The 23054-nt window shown below is 42.9% G+C and overlaps 1 protein-coding gene across 9 annotated transcripts in view; it reads left to right on the top strand.

The window, feature by feature from the left end:
• Positions 1-21624, top strand: part of Dlgap1 (discs, large (Drosophila) homolog-associated protein 1) — a 338446-nt gene extending 316822 nt beyond the window's left edge. For 6 of the 9 annotated variants that reach the window (XM_013027147.1, XM_013027154.1, XM_013027149.1 and 3 more), the window contains 3 exons: positions 10351-10442; positions 18060-18212; positions 21307-21624. In XM_013027147.1, coding sequence (XP_012882601.1) covers positions 10351-10442; positions 18060-18212; positions 21307-21516 — 455 coding nt within the window. In that variant the 3' untranslated portion in view covers positions 21517-21624. The remainder of the gene's footprint in view (positions 1-10350; positions 10443-18059; positions 18213-21306) is intronic. The other 3 variants (XM_013027148.1, XM_013027146.1, XM_013027150.1) reach the window with 1 other exon arrangement.
• Positions 21625-23054: the final 1430 nt, after the last annotated feature.

Here is a 23054-nt window from a genome sequence, read left to right as displayed (position 1 = left end):
GCCACTTCTAGCTTTTTCTGCTTATGAGGTACTGAGGAATGGAACCCAGGGCCTCAGGCATTTAAGGCAAGCACTCTACCACTGAGCCACCTTCCCAGCCCTCATTTCAGATTCTTAAGCATTCCCTCCTCCTGGCTATGCAGCAAGACTCCTGATATGGGGTCTTATCGTCTGCTATTAGGCAAGGCAGATCAGAGCATTTCTTTGTGGCCAGCTCCAAGGTTAGGAAAACCACTCGTTTCTATAATCTGCCTCTGCGAAAAGAAATTCTAGTGTCTATGGCCTGCCTTGGGAAGAAAATAAAAAGTGGTGCAAGATGAGATGAAAATGCTTAAGGATTAGCATGTGGCAGTTCGTTTTCTGGTTGACACAGTGTCTTTAAATGGCTTAGTCTATTTCAAAACTTACTCCCTTAATGGTATCCCAGGGGTTCCATAGTCACAGTTTGTGTAAGCCTAGGTCCATGGTCTGGTTGAATTCAGACATATAAACAGGAGAAGAATGCGGAATGTGCAGACATGGTTAGGCATGGGAGCTTAAGAAGCCTTGAGGAGGGAGAGGGATTGGTGGCAAGGTGGAGTTTGTAGAGGAGGGTGCACAGGACCAGGATGGGAAGGATGTGGATGTTGCCAGGCCAAGGGGGCGGAGCTATGGCAGAGTACTCAGAGGAGGAGGCATCCCTGCTTAGTAATTTAGCACCCACAGAGACACTATTAAAGAGAAACTTGGGCAGGGGTGGAGGGTGGGGGTTTGGAAACTGCAGTGTCTACATCAGTTGAAAAATGGACAAAGATAAGGCTGAACAGAGTTTATCCTATGGATGGTTGGTACTATGATATAATGTATCTTCCAAAATTCACATGTTGAAACTTAATTGCTAATATGATAGTGTAAGGAATAGGGCCTTAGAAGCAACTAGGGGCCTTGAATGATGCTTTTAATGTGCTATCTTGAAAAAGAGAGCATCTCTCATCAGACACTCAACCCCTTAGTACCTTGACCTTGGACTTCTCCCTCCTTCAGACCTGTGGCAAATACATTTCTGTTGTTTGTAAATCACTCGGTCTGTGGTTTCCTGTTACAGCAACACAAAGACAATGTTAAACAGGAAAAAAACTATGGAAAAGTTGAAATGTGAGAAAAACATGGGATAAGAAAATGGTCTGGAGCTGGAGATGTAGCACAGGATAGTTTGCCTAGCATCTGGGAGGCCCTGGGTTTAATTGCCAGCATGAACAAAAAGGAAAAAAAAGAAAAGAAATAGGAACTAGGAGCAAGAAACAGAGACAGAGAAAAAGAAAAAGAAGGCTGGAAAGGTGACTCAGTGGTAGAGCACTTGCCTTGCATGCCTGAGGCCCTGGGTTCGATTCCCCAGCCCATGTAAGCAAAAAGAAAAAAAGCCGGAAGTGGTACTGTGGCTCAAGTAGTAGAGCGCTGGCCTTGAGCTGAAGAACTGAGGGACAGCGCCCAGGCCCAGAGTTCAGGCCCCATGACCAGACCCAAAAAAAAGAAAAGGAAAGGAAAGGAAAGAAAGAAAGAAAGAAAGAAAAGAAAGAAAGAAAGAAAGAAGGGAAGGAGGAGAGAGGGAGGGAGGGAGGGAAGGAGAGAGGGAGGGAGGGAGGGAGGGAGAGATAATAAAACCAGGCCTACAAGGTTGGCAAAGGATGGAGGCTATTCCTATTGTGATCAAGTCTTATAAATCTAATTGTAATAAAGATGGTCATAGTAAGGGCAGTTGAAGGGTTTATAGGACTGAATGTGGAACGCGTTTTAGGAGAAGACGGAACATGGAGAGTCTTCATGCCTGCTTGCGATTCCTTTAATTTCATAAGAGGTCATGGTTGATGATGAAGGAATAGGGACCGAATAAAGAAAAAGGAAAGTGCTAAATGAGTAAGGGAGGCAAGGAAGAACATCTCAAAGGACTAGTGGACAGCAGTAAAAGATGAGTGGGTGTGGGTTCTTCCTGGCACCAAGGCACAGGCTCGGCACTGTGTGGGAAGCAGGGTTGCTGCTCTGGTTGGCAGGTTCACGTGACAGACTCTTTGGACCTGATTGTGATGGGCCTTGTTTTGCAGTGGGAGCTGCCATACATGAACAGCATCTCACCCTTCAACTCATGGCAAATCTGTTTTCTGAGCAATGTCCTGACCTGAGGTGGGAGGAAGGCATTAGTGGGAGCTCTTATATCCAGTCAGGGTTAAGAGCCTGTCTCTTCTATGGTTCTTTATCACCCAGCAGCTATTGGACCACTGTTCTAACTCAGATAGGTGGAGGAAACCATTCCAGACTTCACACAGAGACACTAAAATCTGCATCTCGAAGTAATTATTATGGATTCCTTTTACATACAGGCAAAAGAAATGGTTTGCCCTTACAGTAATATTTGTGAAAATCTTCCTGAATGAAAGCCATCAACAGAAGGAGACATTCAATTAGTTTATACTCCAGAGGATAGATACTAAAGTAGGAAGATGCAGAGGAAATAATGCCCTGATTTAGGCCATACCACTTTTTAGGTTGCTAGGTACATGTCCAAGAACTAAAGAATAGATAGGATATACAAGTTATAATTCCAGATATACCCTAGCAAATTAAACATGTTATTTTTTATTTTTTGGTCGGTCGTGGGGTTTGAACTCTGGGCCTGGGCGCTGTCCCTCAGCTCTTCAGCTCAAGGCGAGCGCTCTACCACTTGAGCTACAGCACCACTTCCGGTTTTCTGGTGGTTTATTGGAGATAGGAGTCTCACAGTCTCTCCTGCCCGGGCTGGCTTTGAACCTCGATCCTCAGATCTCAGCCTCCTGAGTAGCTAGGATTACAGGCATGAGCCACCAGCACCCGGCTATTTTTTATTTTTAAAAAGTGACACTGTTTAACCAATAAAGAATGCTGAGTTGTTCGTTGGTGGCTCATGCCTGTAATCCTGATTACTCAGGTGGCTGAGATCAGAGGATTGAGATTCAAAGTTGGCTCAGGCAGAATGTGGCTTAAGTGGTAGAATACCAGCCTAGAATGAAAAAGCAAAGTGAGCGTGAAAGGCCCTGAGTTCAAGCCCTAGCATTGGCGCACACACACACATGTGATGATGATGATGATGATGATGATGTAATGGCCTCACCACTGGGGGTCAGCTAGATGTGTCCTCTGTGGTGAGATGCAATGACCACATCTATGTTAGAGGTTGGAGAAAGGTGTAGGTTCTTCACTGTGCCTGAGGCTTCACATGGAGGCTTAATGACTGTGGAGTAGGATATCATAAATAAAGGCGATTAATCCTGCCTTTTCAGACCTAAACACTAATCATTTGGAATATGAGGTATTATACAGCTGATAATTATGTTTAAGGATTTGAAATCTAGGTGAGTATTTATCATTAAGTTTCAGTGCTGGGGATTGAATCCAAGGCTCCACGCACGCTAAAGGACATACTCTAGCTCTGAGCTATGCACCGCCCCCTGCTCCCAGCCCTGACATCCTGATTTTGACCGAGTAAAAAGTCAAGCATATCCTCAAAGAAAGTGGTCTTTGTTCTACCTTGCTGTCACCAGCATAAACTTGCATCTGCCTGAGATTCGCTGGCAGAACACTAAGACAGTGTTCATTTTCTTCACCTGTGTGCTTCCTATACCTCTGTGTTCTCAAGTAAAAACCTTACTCCACAGGGGTCAGTGAGACACATGAGATGTGCTTCTCTCTAAATGTCTCTTAGTCTCTGATTGAATCTAGCTAGAAATTTCAAATCACAGATTGCATTTATGCCCCCTCCCAACACACACACACACACACACACACACACACACACACACACACACACACACACATCTTTCTTCGTTATGGTGTATAATCTTTAAAGAAAACACAACTTCCTCAAGAAGCATTGGACATGTCAAATTGCAACTTCCCTGTACTGTACTACCTTTTGAAGTTCAGAAAAATAAATAGAACTTACAATTTACAGCAATCATCTCTGTCAAGTTCACCCTGATGGCTTCTACATAAGTAGCTTCAGACCAAACTTCCCCTAAATGCTGAGAGAGAAGAAAAGAGGGTGGTTAAAACTGCTAGCTACTTCTGTTCGGTCAGCTTTCTGTCACTGACAAGATATCTGAAGGAGTCAGGTTAATAAAGAAAAGGGTTAGGGCTGGAAACATGGCTTGGTGGTAGAGTGCTTGCCTAGCACACATGAAGCCCTGGGTTTGATTCCTCAGTACTACATAAACAGAAAAATCTGGAAGTAGTGCTGTGGCTCAAGTGGTAGAGCACTTTTCTTGAGCACAGAGAAGCTCAAGGACAGTGCCCAGGCCCTGAGTTCAAGCCCTAGTACCAGCAAAAAAAAAGAAAGAAAGAAAGAAAAGGGTTTCTTTTGGTTCATAGTTCCAGAGTTTTTAGTCCATTGTTTGAACTTGTAACGGAATACCATGGCAGAGGCTGGTGCTCACCTCCTGATAGCTGGGAAACAAAAGGGAGCGAAAGGGGTTGGGCCCTAGTATCATCTCCAAGGTCCTGCTGCCAATAACCTAACTTACTTCCACAATGGCCTCTCTCCTTCATTCCCACCATCTACTGGTAGCAGCACAGGCTAGCAAAACAAGCTTTGAACACATGGGACTTGGAAGGACATTCAGGATCTGAGCTATAATACTACATTAGATTGAACAACCTAGAAAGATTGCATTTACCCAACAACACAGAACCCGAGGAGCACATCCCATCCTGGTCCAAAAGAGCCTTAAAGTTCCACTCTGTCAAAGAAGATCTACTACTGCAATTCAAGCCACAAAGCCTGATGAGAGAGATGACCCCAATTTAATGTTCCTTTGCTTACGTTCAGAAAGTCTTTATCACCTTTCCAATGGCCAGTGAGGAGACCTTAGTGATCTGAGAGATGGGGTGGAATAGTCATTCTCTACCCCAGTGACTTCTCCCCACCCCACCCTCTGTCCCTGAAGGGGAATAGGGCAGGAGAGAATTCCTACTACTCTTTAGGGCTGCATTTCATGGAGGTGGGCAAGTAAATAAATTCAGGAGCAAATGTGAAAACAAAATTAACATCAGTTCCTCTGAGGAAGAGGAGGAACCCGGATCTTTGTTCTATCATCCTTTGAGCACCAAAGTATCTGAAAGTATTTTAATCTTTTTTTGTCCCCATATGGAAAAAAAATCTGGCATTATCAAATTGTGATGACTAAAACTAAATATTTTCATTCAGACCCAACTTTTATATTGTAGCCAATTTGACTGCAAATCATGTTTTCCATTCTGTAGGAAATGTTCTGTAATACAATGTTCTCTAACTCCCTTGACCTTTTGGGTTGCTCAGTCAGGCTGAACTCTACCTGTCCCAATACAAGTAATCTAGTGAATCCAGAATGTTTCTGTCACTGTCTGTATGTTTCCTATTGCTCTCTCCCCACTTCTCTCTACCAAGACATAAGTTCTGTGAGGGAGGGACTTGACCCTTGCTTTCCAGATCTCATTTTCCTTTAGCAGAATGCTTTCATATAGCATGCTGAAGGACTGAATGAATTCTCAGAACTCACATGGCCTATTTGTGCTCTATGAAAACACTTTTGGAAGGCATGCTTAACACTAGATTTGTGTATGTGTGTGTGCACGCGTGCCAAGGATGCACACGCTGTTGTTGGAGGTTGAACTCAGGGCCTGCGCAGTGCCCCTGAACATTTTCTTTTCCACTTGAGCCAAAGCTCCACTTTCGCTTTTTGGTGGCTAATTGGTGATAAGAGTCTCTGACAGACTTTCGTGCCTGACTTCAAATCACAATCTTCAGATCTTAGCCTCCTGAGGATTACAGGGGTGAGCTACCAAAGCCTGATCCAACTTTCTAATACTAGATGTGCTCCTTTAGATGTATGGGAAGAGCCCACAGTTGCACCTGTATTTCATTCACTCGTTCTACTTTTGCTCTTGCTTTTCCGAGTATTTTCTTTTTGCTGTAGGTAGGCATTGTACATTTTAGAGTGCAAAACATTATCAAACAGTATCAAGATGCTCATCTCTCTCCCCCTCATCTTCCTTCTGACTTTCCTTCTTTGCCTCTTCCTTCTCTATTTCCCTCCTCATCCTCCTCCTCTTCAAGTCCTAGGGCTTGAACTCAAGGCATAGATGCTGTTGCAAAGCTTTTGTGCTCAAGGCTAGCCCCCTACCATCTGAGCCACGGCTCCACTTCTGGCTTATTGGTTGTTAATTGGAGATTAGAGTCTCAAGGACTTTCCTACCTGGGCTGGCTTTGAACTGTGATCCTCACATCCTCAGATCTCAGCCTCCTGTGTAGTTAGGATTACAGGCATAAACCATCAGCACCTAGCTTCCTTCTCCTTCTTGAGATAGGGTTTTGCTCTGTAGTCTAGGCTGGCCTGGATCCTCCTTCCTCAGCTTCATGAGTGCTGGGATTATAGGCACACACACACAAACACACACACACACACACACACACGGAAAGAAAACCCCAGAAAATCCCCAATAGGACTTCTCTCTTAACTTCAGAGTGAGTTAGTTATTAGTGATCTGCAAGAGAATGTGTGGCGGGCAAGGAAATACAAATTGTTGCCTACTTATCCCCCAGCCCTCCCATATCGTGGTTTCTCTTAGGCCCACGTCATTATCCCTTCCCTGGACCTAGGAAAGATGCCAGTACCCTGCAGTCCCTAAGAAATTTCCATCCAAGGAACATGAGGCAAAAACCTGGGAAACAGAAGGACAGGAACTCCACCCGAGATATTGTCACAAGGGCTCTAAATCCAGGGCTTGCTCCAGACCTTGCTGAATGAAGAAAGATGTCCCTTGTTTTACTTCTAAGAAAACATTTAAGTTACCCTCTGTTCATGGGATGAATGTGTCAGCTGGATGACTGTTTAGAGCAATGCTTTCTCTGGTCAGAACAACTATCATGTGGTGTGTGGGCGTGGGCGTGCACATGCTTGCCACTGCAGGGGCTGGAGCTGAAGCCCTGACACTTGAGCCATACTTCCACTTTGGTTAGTTGGAGATAAGAGTCACACAGACTTTCCTGCCTGGGATGACTTTGCACTTTGATCCTCAGATTTCAGCGTCCTCGGTAGTAGGAGTCACCGGTGCCTGGCAAGAACCACTGTCATATTGACTGCTTTTGTGGAGGTCTGAGGAAGCTCAGGCACTCAGGTATATTTGAGAACCACTAACTTCAAGACCTGAGGTCAATCAGAATAGCTGAAGTTTTTACAACAACTTCCAGAAGCTATGGAATCCCAACCAACAAATTAGAGAACTTGAGTCTCTTTGTAAACTCCTAAAATACATTCGGAGAATCGGTGTGTCACACTTAATCTGCTCTGTGGCAAGATATTTCAGAGAGGTTTCCCCAACCCCAGGGCTCGCTTAAAACTACCTATTCACTTAGGAATTACCTGTTCCACTTACCTTGCCAAATCTGGGACAAACCCTCCAGAAAATAAACCTGTTTCAAGCAACCAGGATGTCCAGTCACCCTTAAATATTCAGACTTTGTTTTTTTTTCCCTCTTCTCTTCTGACTAGAGTAGGTGTGACTCTCTGGTTGTCACATCCATAAAGGATCATAACCGATATTTATTACATGATTTCTGTATATCCAGCACTATCCTTAACAGTTCATATAGATTAGTAGAATAACTCAACAAATAGATACCGTTAGCCCTCTTCCTGTATAGGAGAAACCAGAGATTGAGTGACAGTAAGTTGAAGCAAGAACTCAGGATCACTTAGGTCATCAACTCTAAATGTGTGTGTGTGTGTGTGTGTGTGTGTGTGTGTGTACACACGCGTGAGTGCTAGTACGTAAGCTTCAACTTAGGGCCTTGAGCTCTTACTTGGCTTTTTTCACTCAAGGTTGGTGCTCATCCACTTGAGTCACACCTCCATTTCTGGCTTTTTATTGGCTAACAGGAGATGAAGAATCTTCCTGAAGCAGACTATGAACAGATCTTAGCCTCCTTAATAGCTATGATAACAGGCATGAGCCATGAGTGCCCCAATCACCTCTCAATCATTACAGAGTATCTTTTTTTTGGAGGGGGGTCTGGTCAATACAGAGTATCTTATATTTACATAGCTGTCTTTTCTGGATCAGAGATGCTCAGACACTGAGAGGAAACCTAGTTAATGAGGGAAATGATAAGCATCTCAAAAGAGTTTTAGAGCAAAGTAGAAAGAAGGTCAAAACTTAGGCCTGAAGAATTTCTGCCAGATAGCCTCATATTGTGACTGAAAAGGAACATGTCTGTCCCTGAGCTATTTGGTGTGATTTGTGACATATGAACAATGTTCCAACACATTTAAGTAGTGTCACATGTATAATATATATTATGAACTATTATGATGAACTATTACCCAGCCTGATATTGTAGACAAGAAAGAGGCAAATTACTAGAAAAACCTGGGAAATGAAGTTTCTTTCTCTTCTGTATTCTTATCAAACTCTTTGGGGAATGTGGCTGAGAAAAGGAGACACTGGGCAGGAACTAATGGTTCAAGCCTGTAATCCTAGCTACTCAGGAGGCTGAGATCTGCAGATCACAGTTCACAGCCAGCCTGATCAGGGAGGTGCATGAGACTCTTATCTCCAGTTAACCATCAAAAAGCCAGGAGTGGATCTGTGGCTCATATGGTAGAGTACCAGCCTTGAAGGAAAAAGCAAAGGGATAGAACCCAGGTCCCGAGTTCAAACCCCAGTACCACCAGCACCAAAGGTTCTCAGTGGAGGAGAAAGCATTGCTCTAAACTCTCACCCAGGTCATACACCCACACTAGCTGGAGTGGGAGAAAGAGAGAGAGAGGCAGAGAGAGACCAGAGAGACAGAGACAGAGAGAGACACATAGAATTCCATTCTGATACTCTATAAATTCAGAACAACAAGATTGCCTAGATGTTGATTATTCTCCAGGAAGGTTTTCACACTGGGCCAAGGTTTTTCTGAAGCTGGTTTTCCATGTGGGCATCTTTTCCCCTTCCCTCTTGCCCCAGAGGGCAGACATGTTATAAATGGCCCAGTGGCAGTGCTCCACCAGTGGTAGCTGCGTCTGCATCGGTGGCTGGTTCAGGGGATCCCTGGGAGACACACAGACTTGGGGAGGTTTTCCAGAGAGCCCCACCCAGTTGGGGCACATCCACTTGGCAGTCAGGGTGCTGGCCTTGGACTGCACAGGGAACAAGAAGTAGCTTTCTTGTGAAGAAAAGCTTCCTTAGATATATAGCTTCCCTATATGTCCATATAGGGAACTGAACCTGTATTAATGAGAAAAGCGGGCTACACCATACAAGCTGGGCTGGCTCTGGTATTCTTTAGGCAGCAAACTGCATGTTCTCTCTGCTTAGAAAACCTTTCCCTTGCTGAGCACCAGTGGTTCACACCTATAATCCTAGCTATGCAGGAGGCTGAAATCTGAGGATCAGGAGTTCAAAGCCAGCCTGGGCAGGAAAGTCTGAGAGACTCTTATCTCCAATTAAACACCAAAAAGCAGAAAGTGGAGCCATGGCTGAAGTGGACAATGCCAGTATTCTGAGTTCAAGCCCTGGGACTGGCACAAAGGAAAAGAAAAAAAAAAAACTGTTCCCTTGTCTGGCAGAATCAGTGGCTGAACTCCAGCAAAATAATAAAGGTTATGGGTTAGGTCTGGCGATTGCCAAGAGATTCCTCCCTCCAAGCTTTGCTTTTCTTATGTTTGAGTTCTGGTTAGAAAAACAAGGTAGTATACCATGATTGCTGATTTTATGAATCCATAACTGTACTGACAAACAGTTGAAATTCATCCTTGGAGTAAAAGAAGTTTAAGAAATAAAAACCTAGGCAGGCGTCAATGGCTCACACCTGTACTCTTAAGCACTCAAGAGGCTAAAATCCGAGGATGGAGGTTCAAAGCCAGCCTAAGCAGAAAAGTCTGTGAGACTCTTATCTCCAATTAACCAGCAATGAAGCTTGAAATGGAGGTATGGCTCAAATGGTAGAGCACCAACCTGGAATAGAAAAAGCCATGTGATAACACAGCATCCTGAGTTGAAGCCCAGCACAAAAAATAGAAATTAAAACAAAACAAAACAGAAGCCCTTATTTGCCTCTTCTCATGCAGTGCTGTGATGGGAAGCCAGAACTCTCAAGAAATATGCATGATGTTCATGTTCATTTCATTTTATGCGTTAGCCCAGGAGCCCGGAGTGCATGGACTCACATCACAAGGACGCGGGTGGGCATGGGACGTGCCACGTATGCTGTTTTTTCCCATCGTGACATCATAACCTCCTCTTTTCTTTATTTACCAGACTAAATCTCTGCCATGAGGCATCTGTGTAAACTTCTTGTGTGTTTGCTCTTTTCAGTTCTAGGGAAAATCCGAACCGCAGTGGGCAGTGCCCAACTTCTCATGGCCCAGAAATTCTACCAGTTCAGAGAACTGTGTGAAGAAAACCTGGTAGGTAACATTTGGCCTCCTCACGATCTCCTGCTAGTAGAGAATCATGAGAAGAACTTGTCCTCAAGACTAGCCAAACTAAAGTAAAACTGTTTGAACTCAAGCTTGGGAGTCTTTTACCTAGAACAGACAACTTTTTAATGAATCTTATTTCCTGCTTTTCTTAAATTTTTTTTTTAAAAAATATTTACACTTAAATCATCTTTGGAGAGAAAAGCACTCACATTAAAACTTCATTTCCTGCTTTTATGAAACTAAAAATTTCCATTTTCCTGGCTTTCATATGATAGCTCGGATTTTTATTGTTCTTCCCATAATATAAAGCAAGCTGCTGTTTCAAAGCTAAAAATTACAAAGAAAAACATCTTGGATCATGATTCTCTCTAAAATAGCTGTCAATGGCTATTTCCTAAACAGAGTTTCTGTTTTACCTCAAAGGTCACAGGTGGAAGGTATCCTGAAGTGTACATTAGATTTCTTTGAGACAATGATCCAATCCAACAGTTTTGGACATACAAAAAAGAAAATAAGCTGGGCACTGATAGCTCATGCCTGTAATCCTAGTTACTCAGGAGGCTGAGATTTGAGAATCTCAGTTCAAAGCCAGCCAAGGCAGGAAAGTCCGTGAGACTCTCATCTCCAATTAACCACCAGAAAACCAGAAGTGGCTCAAGTAGTAGAGCACTCTCTTTGGGTGAGCTGAGGGATGGTGCTCAGACCCAGAGTTCCATCCCACGACTGACGAAAAGAAAAGAAAAGCACCTCTTCTACTACTTGTGTAAATCTGTTGAGGGTACACTATGTACATGTATGCAAATATCACAATGAAATCCCCTCTTACTACAAGTTGACACTAATTGAAAAATAAGGTAAAATTTTAAAAAAGGAAAAAATTTTACCTTATTTAAGCCATTCTATTTTAAGAGTCAACTGCATAAAAAAAAAAAAAAGAGTCAACTGCAAAATAAAGCAAGCTACAACTCACCTGGGTTTGAAACAAAAGATAAAAAGCTTACTACTGTCTCCTAAAGCATAATTTCAGTAGCCTGGCTTTGATCTAAAATAAAGAAAAGGAAAAGCCACTATTTATGTGTGGAACATGAAACCCTGATGGTTTGCAATATAAATGACCCAAAATATGATTTTAGAATTTTAACTCTGTATCACTGGCCCATTGTTCTCTCTTCAGATCTTATCTTATTTACAAGGACAGATACAGACTGGGGGTAGGAGGGGGAAGGAGATTTATCTAGACAGAGCTCCATGAAGAGAAAATAGAAAATCAGAAAAAGCCATTTCTCTTCTCTAGGCTATTTTTTTTTAATCTACACATTCACACACATACACACACACTCAAATGGCATGACTCAAGTGGTAGAGCACCTGCCTTAGCTAGCACAAGGCCCAACACTGCAAGAGAGAAAGGAAGAAAGGAAGGAAAGGAGGGAGGGAGGAAGGGAAGGAAGGAGGGAGGGAAATAGAAAGCTATACTGCTGAAACTGTGGAAGTCACAGTTGTTAGAAGAATTAGCCAAAGCCAGGTACTGGTGGCTCACACCTGTAATCCTAGCTACTCAAGAGGCTGAGATCTGAGGGTCATGGTTAAAAGCCAGCCCCAAAAGGAAAGTCCGTGAGACTCTTATCTCCAATAAACCACCAGAAAACTGGAAGTGGTGCTGTGGTTCAAGTGGTAGAGTGCTCGCCTTGAGCTGAAGAGCTGAGGGACAGTGTGTAGGCCCAGAGTTCAAGCCCTGAGACCGACAAAAAAAAAAAAAGTGCCAGAAGCCTTTGGCTCACAGTTGTAATCCTAGCTACACAGGAGGCTGAGATCTGAATATCATGGTTCAAAGTCAGTCTGGGCAGGGAAGCTAGAGAGACAATTATTACCCATTTACTACTAAAAAGCCAGAAGGGGAACTGTGACTCCAGTGGTAGAACACCAGTCTAGAGCACAAAATCTCAGGAACAGCACCCAGGCCCTGAGAATACCAAGACTGGTATATCCAAAGAAATTATTTACTGAACAACTGTACTGTGGAGTAGAATGTAAACTTTGTGCAGATATTTTTTTTTTTTGTCAGTCTTGGGGCTTGAACTCTGCGCCTGGGTGCTGTCCCTCAGCTCTTCAGCTCAAGGGGCGTGCTCTACCACTTGAGCCACAGTGCTACTTCCAGTTTTCTGGTGGTTTATTGGAAATAAGAGTCTCACGTACTTTCCTGCCCGGGCTGGCTTTGAACTGTGATCCTCAGATCTCAGCCTCCTGAGTAGCTAGGATTACAGGCTTAAGCCACCAACACCTAGCACTTTGTGCAGATTTTAAAGATGTCATTGTAGACAAGATATTTGGAAGAGATTTGCTGACTTCTAAGAAACTTTAAAGCTTTATTAAACAACTTCTGATGTTTCCTCGTTCCTGGTGGGCTCTTATTTCTGGGAGAACAGGAGAAACAAAGTGAAATGCAGGAATCCAGTGCCACACTGGGGAAGAGGGTCATTGGTGGTGAAGCCAGGCCCCTGCAGGAAAGGCCCAGAGCATACATGTGCCAGACTCTGTACTAAGTAAGCACCTGTAGATGTCTGAGTTTGTTCAATCCTTAGAATGAGCAGTTAGAGTTAATAATAGTGACATCATTTTATGATGATACTATAGATGAGAAAAATGAATATGAAAAGCTAAAAATCTATGACCAAGCACAGTTATAGGCAGAGCCAAGACTCACAGCCCAGTGTATTTGGCCTCATTCCCATAAATTCCACTCAGAATTGACGTTCTATTCCTTAGCTTGAAGGAGTTAGCTCCACCCCATTGGCAGCAGGAAGCAAGGTAGCCTAGTGTTGGCCTCACTCAGGCTTACAGCCACATAAAAGCAGCATTATGATTGGCCAGACTGAGAGTCAACCCTCCTTACTTTAGTTCTTACTCTGAGGAGGAGAAAAATAATAGGCCCTTTATTTTGGATACACTTACACATTATCCCAAACCAGACTCTCAGGCTTAGAATGAATTGACAAAAGTTGGCTTTTTCCAACATAACTAAACCAAAGAACCCAGCCTGCTCTTTCTTCTACTTTCTGACCTCTAACCTCCACGATGGCCTGGATTAAGCATTGAGCTGCTACTCACTTTTGTGTGTGGGAAGTCACATGACTATCCATTTGGAGAACAGTCAGACCCTAGCTCTCTTTTTCTGTTTCCTTACCTATCTATTTCACAAAGGTAAGGCAAAGAGATTCCTTGAGAGGGAAGTGGCGCTGTGGCTCAAGTGGTAGAGCGCTAGCCTTGAGCTGAAGAGCTGAGGGACAGCGCCCAGGCCCAGAGTTCAAGCCCCACAACCAACAACAACAACAAAAAAAAGAGATCCTTTGAGAAGAGGGAATAAATTGCCTATGACACAGAGTTAAGTACACTGAAAAAATATTACAGGTATTTGTGCCCAATGATCTACAGATTGGGCATTTCTAATAAAAAAAAAAAAATTGAAATCAGCTGGGCATGGTGATGTCCCTCTGTGATCCCAGCAATTGGTGGGCTAAGTCTGAGATCGAATTTCTAAGTCAGCCTGTGATACAAAGTGAGACCTTGCCTTAAAAAAAAAACACAAAACAAGCCACACTGGTGCCTTATGCCTGTAATCCTAGCTACTCAGCAGACTGGGGTCTGCAGATCGCAGTTCAAAGCCAGCTCCAGCAGGAAAATCCATGATACTCTGACCTCCAATTAACAACCAGAACCCCAATGTGGCATTATGGCTCAAGCAACAGAGCACTTGCTTTGAGTTGAAGAGCTCAGGGACAGTGCCTAGGCCCAGAGTTCAAAACCCACGACGGACAAAATAAAAAAATCCACAAACAACAACAAAAAAAATCTGAAGCCAGAAATGCTTCAAAATCTGAAATTTTTGTTACACTCACATGATACTCATTACAAGTAGAAAATCCTACATCTGACTTCATATAACAAGTTGTAGTCTAAACACAGGTGTAGTATGTGAGTGATTGGAATCTATTGTAAACCTCTATGGAAAGGTAACATGAAATCTCCTCCCCTGTGTGTCTCACACACACACACACACACACACACACCTGTAATCCCAGATATTAACCCTCACCCTCAGTTCTAGAGCAGCAGGGGCAATTTAATAGGAGACCCTCCCTCAAAAACAAACTAGAGCCAGGCACCAGTGGTTCATGCCTGTTATCTAAGCTGTTCAGGAGGCTGAGATCTAAGGATTGAGGTTTAAAGCCAGACCAGACAGGAAAGTCAGTGAGATCCTTATTTCCAATAAACAAGCAAAAAGTTGGGAGTGGAGCTGTGGCTCAAGTCTTAAACAGAAAAGCTCAGAGATAACACCTAGGCCCTGAGTTCAAGCTCCAGTACTGGCACACACAAAATAAAACCCCTAAAAAACAAAAGGATAGGGCTATGGGTGTGGCTTTAGTGGTAGAGCGTTTGTTTGCATGGCAAGTGGGAGGCCCAGACTTCAACTCCTCTTACTATGGAAAATAATTACCTTCCGGCTGCGTGTGTAAGGTATTTATGAAATGCAAATGAAGTTCATGTTTAAACTTGAGTCTCATCCCCAAGATATCTCATTATGTAAATGTAAATATTCCCAAACCCTAAAAAGTACAAAATCTCAGCTTCAGAGCCCAGTGGTTTTAGATAAGGTATTCAACCCTACTATTTATGTTGGTGGTAAAACTAAAAGTTTAGCCAATAGGGATCATGAATCCAAAATAGGTAGTTTACTTTTTTCTTCCTGGTAAGGGCAAATATATTGTGTGATCAAAAACTATTTGAAAGGCACTTTGTTTAAACTATTATCTTTCTGTTTTGAATGTCTAGATGTTGAGGAATGTTTTTATAAAGACAGGGTTTTGCTGTGTTCCCCAATCTGAACTTGAATTTATGATCCACCCATCTTAGTCTCCCCAAATTGGGATTACAAGCATGCACTAACATGCCCAGAAAGAAATTTTATTATTTACTAAGTCAAAATACCATGCACAAATCCTTTCATTAATTGTCACTGAAATAATTTTTTGTTGTTGCTGTATGATACTGAGGATTGAACCCAAGGCCTTAAACTTTTTAAGCAGACATTCATTCCACCACTGAGCTATACTAACCCCAAGAATACATTTTAACAGTGACTCAAGGATTTACAATGTTATAGTTTATTTTTTCCAAGAAAATCAGGATTATGAGAATGTTTTTGAACTATAGTTATACATATATCTTCTTTTCTGTTTTTTCTTTCTTTTTGTTTTTTAGTTGGACATGAGGCTTGAACTCAGGGCCTGGACATTGTCTCTGAATTTTTGTGCTCAAGACTAGCACTCTACTATCTTGAACCACAGCTCCACTTCCAGTTTTCTGGTGGTAAATTGAAGAATCTCATGGGCTTTCTTGTCTAGGCTAGTTTTGAACCATGATCCTCAGATCTCAGTTTCCTGAGGCTAGGATTATAGTGCCCAGCAAAGACATCTTTTGTTTGTATGTTCTGGCTTTAACTCAGGGCTGTACACTCTCTCGTTACTCTACTACTTGAGCCACACTTCCACTCCTGGTTTTTTTGGTTGGTTAATTGAAATTAGTATCTGGAATTTGTCTATGCAAGCTCCTTCAAATCTCTCTTCTCAGATCTCCATATTCTGAATAGCTAAGATTATAGGCATAAGCCACTAGCACCAGCAATGAGTCTTTTTTTTTTCTTTTCTAGTCATGGGACTTGAACTCAGGGCCTGGGCGCTGTCCCTGAGCTTTTGTACTCAAGGCTAGTACTCTTTACTTTGAGCCACAGTGCCACTTCCAGTTTTCTGGTCATTAACTGGAGATAAGAATCTCACAGACTTCTTGTTCAGGCTGGCTTTGAACTGCGATTCTTAGATCTCAGCCTCCTGAGTAGCGAGGATTACAGGCATGAGCCACCGGTGCCTGCCTACACCTTTTTAAAAAGAAAAACCAGGCTAGTGATACTAGTCCATTCAAAGATGTCAAAGTTCTATCTACCCTGTTAAATTTCATGGTCAACAACTTTGCTCTTTCTTAAGTTCTGATGGTACCATTTTTTGTAGGGATGAGCTCTGAAAGTACAAGCTGGCCTCATGTTATTATACAACATGAGGTCTCACAGATTTTCCATGGCATGAAAAAAGTGACATTAGCCAGAGGCTCTTGACACGAGGAGGCTCCCACAAACTGACTTGCCTGCCTTACCCTTGCAGAAAATGATCAGCAATGACCAAGACACCTTTGTCTCTTGAATGTGGTTTATTTTCCTTTCTTAGATCAGAAAAATTAAGGTCATACCTTCTATTGTCAGAGATATATGGGTGAGGACAAAGAAAACCAACTCAAACCCTGAAGGTTTACAATCCTAGCATATTGTAATCATGCTTCTATATGTATAGATATTTGTTCATGCTTACTGTATTATATGACAATCTATTTAAAACCAATTAAGGACTGAGTGGATTGGCTCAAGGACTGAAAAATAAATAAATAAATATATGCTGGGTGCTAGTGGCTCATGGTTATAATCTTAGCTGCTCAGGAGGCTGAGGTCCGAGGATCTCAGTTTGAAGTCAGCCCAGGCAGAAAAGTCCATGAGACTTAACTAGCAAGAGGCTGGAAATGGGGATGTGGCTAGAGTGGTAGAACAGTATCTTTGATGGTAAAAGTCAAATGAGAGTGCAACACCCTGGCGCAAGCCCCAGTACTGGCATAATAAACAAACAAACAATGCCAAGCAACGGTGGCTCAGGCCTGTAATCCTAGCTACTCAGGAGGCTGAGATCTGAGAAGCACAGTTCAAAGCCAACCAACACCAGAACACTGGAAGGGGTACTGTGGCTCAAGTGGTAGAGTGCTAGCCTTGAGCTGAAGCGCTGAGGGACAGCGCCCAGGCCCAGAGTTCAAGCCCCATGACAAAAAAAAAAAATCTAATTAAATTCTAAGTGATTTTATCCAAGCAGCCACACATAAAATGAATTCCTATACTAATAACATCTTAATTGCCAAATACATAGTATTTTGAAGGGTTGAGGGTGTGTTTCAATGGTAGATTAAAGGTTCAACCCAGAACCAAAAAAAAAAACAAAAAACAAAACCCACGAAATAAAACCAAACACATACCTACAGAGTGCTTAGAAAACATTACTTTATTATTCAACATGAATGTTAAATCTAATCATATTCTAGATTCCTTATCTGTTCAGTGAACAAATTATGGGGCATAGTGTTGAATATCTAATATAAATATACTAAGTTGTTTTTTTTTTCAAAGTTGGTATTTAAATGTGTTGTTTTTAAATGCAGGGTATAATAACTCATGCTAGAATTTTTCAAATGTTTGACCTTATCCGCTTTATCAGACCCATACAACAAGTCTAGATACTTCTAAGAGAGGAATTTTACAGCCTTGACAATTGAGTCACCAACTCCAACCAAAAGTGGAGATAAGATTACCATTCATAGCCTCGCTTTTATCTCCTTGCACCAAAAGGAACCCGGCATTCTTACATTATTTGGAATATTTGCAAATGTCTCATTGGCTCTGAGCCCGGTGTGTCACATGGTCTCTAAAGCATAAATATGTTTCTTTCTCTTGTACAGAACCCTAATGCTCATCCGAGACCCACTTCCCAGGATTTGGCGGGGTTTTGGGACATGCTGCAGTTGTCCATAGAAAATATTAGTATGAAATTTGACGAACTTCATCAGTTAAAGGCCAATAATTGGAAACAGATGGATCCTCTTGACAAGAAGGTAGAACAATGTAGATTTTGTATGGTTCATTTAAAAACTTGTACAAACGCTGGACAGTCTAAATAGGCTTCTGCATTCAGTCCTGCTGTTTACAATGTGAAATGGAGCTGATATCATATAAATTTCATTGTAATGACAATGTTTACATAGTAATCATTTGGGATATTATCTGTAATATGTTTCAGGCATATTTTAAAAGAAAAAAAATACCTTGTCTTTGTGAATTGGAAAATGGGAATGTGGCTTTTTTTTTTTTTTTGGTCAATTAAACTTTTAAGTTAAACCATTTTAGTCATTGGAAGGAACTGCCTCCCTTTTGCTTTTTAAATGAAAATAAATGACATCTACAATGCATGGTACCATAGAGCAAGAGTTCAACTTCCTTACAAGCTGAGGATGTGTTTCCAAGAAAATTAGGAAGCCCTGAAAAATAACTGACTTGATGATCATCTCATAAATATAGTAATAAACAAATCATTGTGGTTCAAGTCTAAAACACCATAAGCTTCCGTAGTCATCATAAATGTTGGGATTTTTTTTTCCAAAGTTCTACTCTTGGTTGATTTGCCTGGGGAGGGAAATATTGCTCACTGTGGTCCTCATGCAACAGTTTAGAAATAAAGACTGGAGTTCTTTTACTTTAATTAAGCAACTGTAATTTCATATCTGATTAGGGTGGCTCCACCAGGCTCAGACAAGTATCCAATGTCTGCTTCCTCAGGCTGTCCTTCATACATGACTGTTTTGAAATACTTGCCTGAGGTCAAATAGTTCCAAGAGATTCAACCTCAGAAAATGAGGCGCCTTTGAAGCAATGGTGGTCTTGCTCTCTTCAAGTCTCCTCCTTTATTAGAGTCAATGGCATTCTAGTTATTGACACTGCTGCCCATTATATTGGGGTTCCTGGGGTCAATGGACTCCAGGAAGAAATCTGGTCCCAAGGGACAGTCTGTAACAGAATGCCATCTCTTCACTGTCCCCACCTCCAGTTCTATTGCCACCAAACTGGGGGTTGTAGTATTAAATATGAAATTTATATGGTGTACATCTGGGCCTTTAGTTGAGAAGCCAAACATTGTACCACATTTAGTTTTCTTTACTCTGCGTGTGAAGCTATCTGCTGTCAAGGCTTTTAAGTGGATCTTATTTGAAGAAATCCTGGCAGGTATATACGTGCTGGTAATTTACTTTCCAGAATTGATCCGTTTTATTTCTCATTCATTGATTACTTAAAAAGCGTTCTTAAAACAAAACAACAACAACAAAAAAAACCACAACAAAATAAGGTAGGCTGGGCACCGGTGGCTCACACTTATAATCCTAGCTACTCAGAAGGCTGAGATCTGAGGATCACTATTTGAAGCCAGCTGGGCAGGAAAGTGTATGACACTCCTATATCCAATTAACCAGAAAAAAGCTGGACATGGAGGTGTGGCTCACATAGGGCCAGCCTTGTGTGGAAAAGCCAAGTGAGAGCGTGTGTAAAGCCCTGAGTTCAAGCCTCAGTACTGACACATTAGAAAATAATAATAATAAAGAAAAATGGGAGGGGGAAAGGTAAATGACTAAAAAGTTCCCAACAGTCATACTTCTAAAAATATCCACTGAATTACCCCACAATGAAGAGCTAAACTGTCCCAAAGAAATAATACAAATTGCAATAATGAGACCTCTTGATACATGCACAGTGAATCATTAGTTATCTCAACTTTTAAAGGTTTTCATTTTTAATGGATTTTGTCAATGATCAGAACTTTTCACCATGCCATGGACTTAGAAGGGGGGAGGGAGAAAGAAAGGAAGAAAGGAAAGAAAGAAAGAGAGAGAGAGAAAAAGAATCTAATACTGTGATGGTGGACAGTTTGCACTATGCTTCCCCTTCACGACTTTTCCACCACCTCAGACAACTGTGGGCCAGTGCATTGTACTACAACGAATTTGGTACTTCTTCCTGGCAAGCAAGGAAGAACTGCTGCCCTGAGCCTGTGTTAAGACACAAAGTGTGCCCTTTGGATCTGATCCAGATTTTAAGAACAGGGTCACATTTTATTCCATAGCAACTTGGGATGTTTTATCTTAAATGGACACATTGGGTTTGTGTAGATCTGTTCACACCCTGGAAGCTGAACATCCTCTTTCTAAAGCATTGTGCCTTAGATGCCCTTCTTCTCCCACCCTACTGGTTTTCTTGCCAAAGAGATGAACCGTTATGTTTTGCCGTTTTATTGTTTGCTGCTGCTGATAAGCCAGATGGGCCTTCTTCAGCCTAGTGTTAAACGTTCCTGGCCGTTTCTCTCCCTGTGGTTGGAATTCCCTTTGGGACTACTAGTTCTCCTGAGACCTCCCCAGGATTGACATTGTTAAAGAAGGATGTTTGAGGAAATGACCTGCCTCCCCACCCCCCAGGGTAGGAAATAGCAGGATCTTCCCTATTCGGTCACCCTGTACGTTGTATTGCTGTGTGTTCGAGTAACACGCAGAGGGTCTCACTCACCATGGTATCAACAGAGCTAAAGGACATGGTCTTCTAAGCTTCTTTGGGTGCCTAAGTGTGGAGGGCAGGGGAATCTGGGTGGGCACATTGATGATGATGATGATGATGATGCGACTTGCCTCCGTAAAGGGGATCCAGTGTTCTAGATAGTTCTGCAGCTACTGTGCTCTCCTAGCCCATCTCTGGCACTAGGAAGAGCCTGGAGCCTCCAGAGACCCTATTTTCCCCAGGTGTTAGGTGCTGGGGTCCTCAGTCTTTCAACCAGGGGTCTGATGAGAGGGTAGAGGAAGGTGTTTAAAATACTCACATCCTGCCCTTGGAGAGGCCTAGTTCTGCAATCCAGTCTTGCCCTTGGCCTTAAGCTCATCAGGATTTCTTAAGTTTTCCTGCATCCTTTGACTACCCAAACCAGAATAATGAAGAGGAGGGGAAAGAAATGTCTATACAGTGTGCAGATCAACAGTAATCACCCCTTAGGGTAACATCTTAAAAACAATCCAACAAGTGTGTGTGTGATGTTCTAACTACTGACCTATCCGAGTCTTTCCCAAGCTTGTCCTGAGAAGCTGTGTAATGTCCTGAACCTTCTGCTTTGATCAGGAGAGAAGGGCCCCTCCTCCAGTGCCAAAGAAGCCGGCGAAGGGCCCTGCGCCGCTGATCCGGGAGCGCTCGCTGGAGAGCTCGCAGCGCCAGGAGGCCCGCAAGCGCCTGATGGCCGCCAAGCGCGCCGCGTCGGTCCGCCAGAACTCGGCCACCGAGAGCGCCGAGAGCATCGAGATCTACATCCCCGAGGCGCAGACTCGGCTCTGAGCCCGCCCGCCCCGCCCACCGCGGGCCCCGCCCTCCAGAAGCCCCGCCCCCGACCCAGCCCCGCCTCCTGTCGCCACGCCCCCTCCAAGCCTCCTCCTCCTCCCTCCCCCCCCCTGTCCACCTTCCTGGAGCCCCCAGCAGTCCCTCTGCTCCGTAGATCACTCTGCCCATCTTCACCAAGCTTCGTCCCCTGTCCTGAGGACTCTGGGCCAAGCCAGCCCCACGCCCCCACCCCCCGTGTAGACACTACACCCTTAGGTCACCTGCCATCCTCAGTTCTCTCAAGCTAGTGTGTCAGCAATATAAAAACCATAGGGAATTTCAGAAATCCAGTCTATCACTAGGTGATCCGTTTGGGACTTAGCGTCTTCCACGTGAAGGAATGAGGAGTTCCGACTCCCTTTATTTCCCTCCAAGTGGTTATTCTTTAAAAAAAAAAAAAGAAAGAAGAGAAAAGAAAAAAGAAAGAAAAGAAAGATAAAGAACCCAGATTACACTTTCTTTCCAAGCTCAAAACTCACACCATCTCACCAGAATCAGAGTAACAAAGAGACAAGGGACCAAGCTGGCCTGGGGGTTGGGGAAATGGGGGGGTGGGGGAGGGGAGGGAGAGAGGGGAGACACAAACCTGCCTGTCCCCAGAGGGAGGGGGGACTTCATTGCTCACAGCTGCACAAAACCTGCCTCAGTGTTCCATCATCAACCACAGCTTCAAATGTTTCAATCAGCAGAAGATTGTAAATTCCATCTTTCAGGGAAATTAATCTATTCTGAAAGGCAATAACCAGAAGAAAGGCAAGGCAAAGGCACTGATGCTTTAAAGATTCAACAGAAGGGATTTTTTTGTCTTATTATACAAATTTAGATCTGAAATGTTTCTTTTACTTTTTTTTTAATCAACTTTTATTGTACCATGTGTGTTTACCTTGGAGTGGTAGCGGTGATTTTTAAAGGGGAAGTGTAAATCCTATTGATTTAGAGTGGCCCTACCACTCTATCCATACATAGAAATACCCATCTGCCTCTGAAGCTCTTTTCAGAGATTTTGGCTTTTCCCATCATCCTTCTGAATGCTCCCCGTGCATCTAGTTTAACCTAGTATTTCATATTTCGGGGATCTTTCTTCTTTAACTTCCTCTCACCACTATACAGAGCTCACTTGTCCAGCAGAAGACTATCATAAGTGGATAAAAGAAGTTTCCCTTCCCGGTAGACAGGTTGCCTCATTTGAAGAGCTGCCACAGTCACTTTGAGGTTCAAGGGAGAGAGAGATGTTTGGCCTGAAGAGGTGAGGAAGAGGAGGAGGATTCATAGACACTGAAACAAATTCAAGCTTCTGGCGGAGAACTTTGGTTCCCATTTTCAGTCATGGTTGATGAGCAGGATGCATGACATTAGTGATTAGCTGAAGTTGTTTTCAAATGCCCTTACTTGTAGCAGTTTAAACATTTCCAATGTGGGGATTTGAAAGTCTCACCTGCATTTTATATCAAGCTCACACCCTGAAGCATTAGAAATTTGCCATTAAAAAAACAAAG

Source organism: Dipodomys ordii, unplaced genomic scaffold (genome assembly GCF_000151885.1).
Source record: "Dipodomys ordii isolate 6190 unplaced genomic scaffold, Dord_2.0 Scaffold100, whole genome shotgun sequence".
In the NCBI taxonomy this organism is placed as follows: Eukaryota; Metazoa; Chordata; class Mammalia; order Rodentia; family Heteromyidae; genus Dipodomys; species Dipodomys ordii.
Note: the sequence above shows the minus strand (reverse complement) of the source record. Positions and strands in the feature narration are given on the sequence as shown.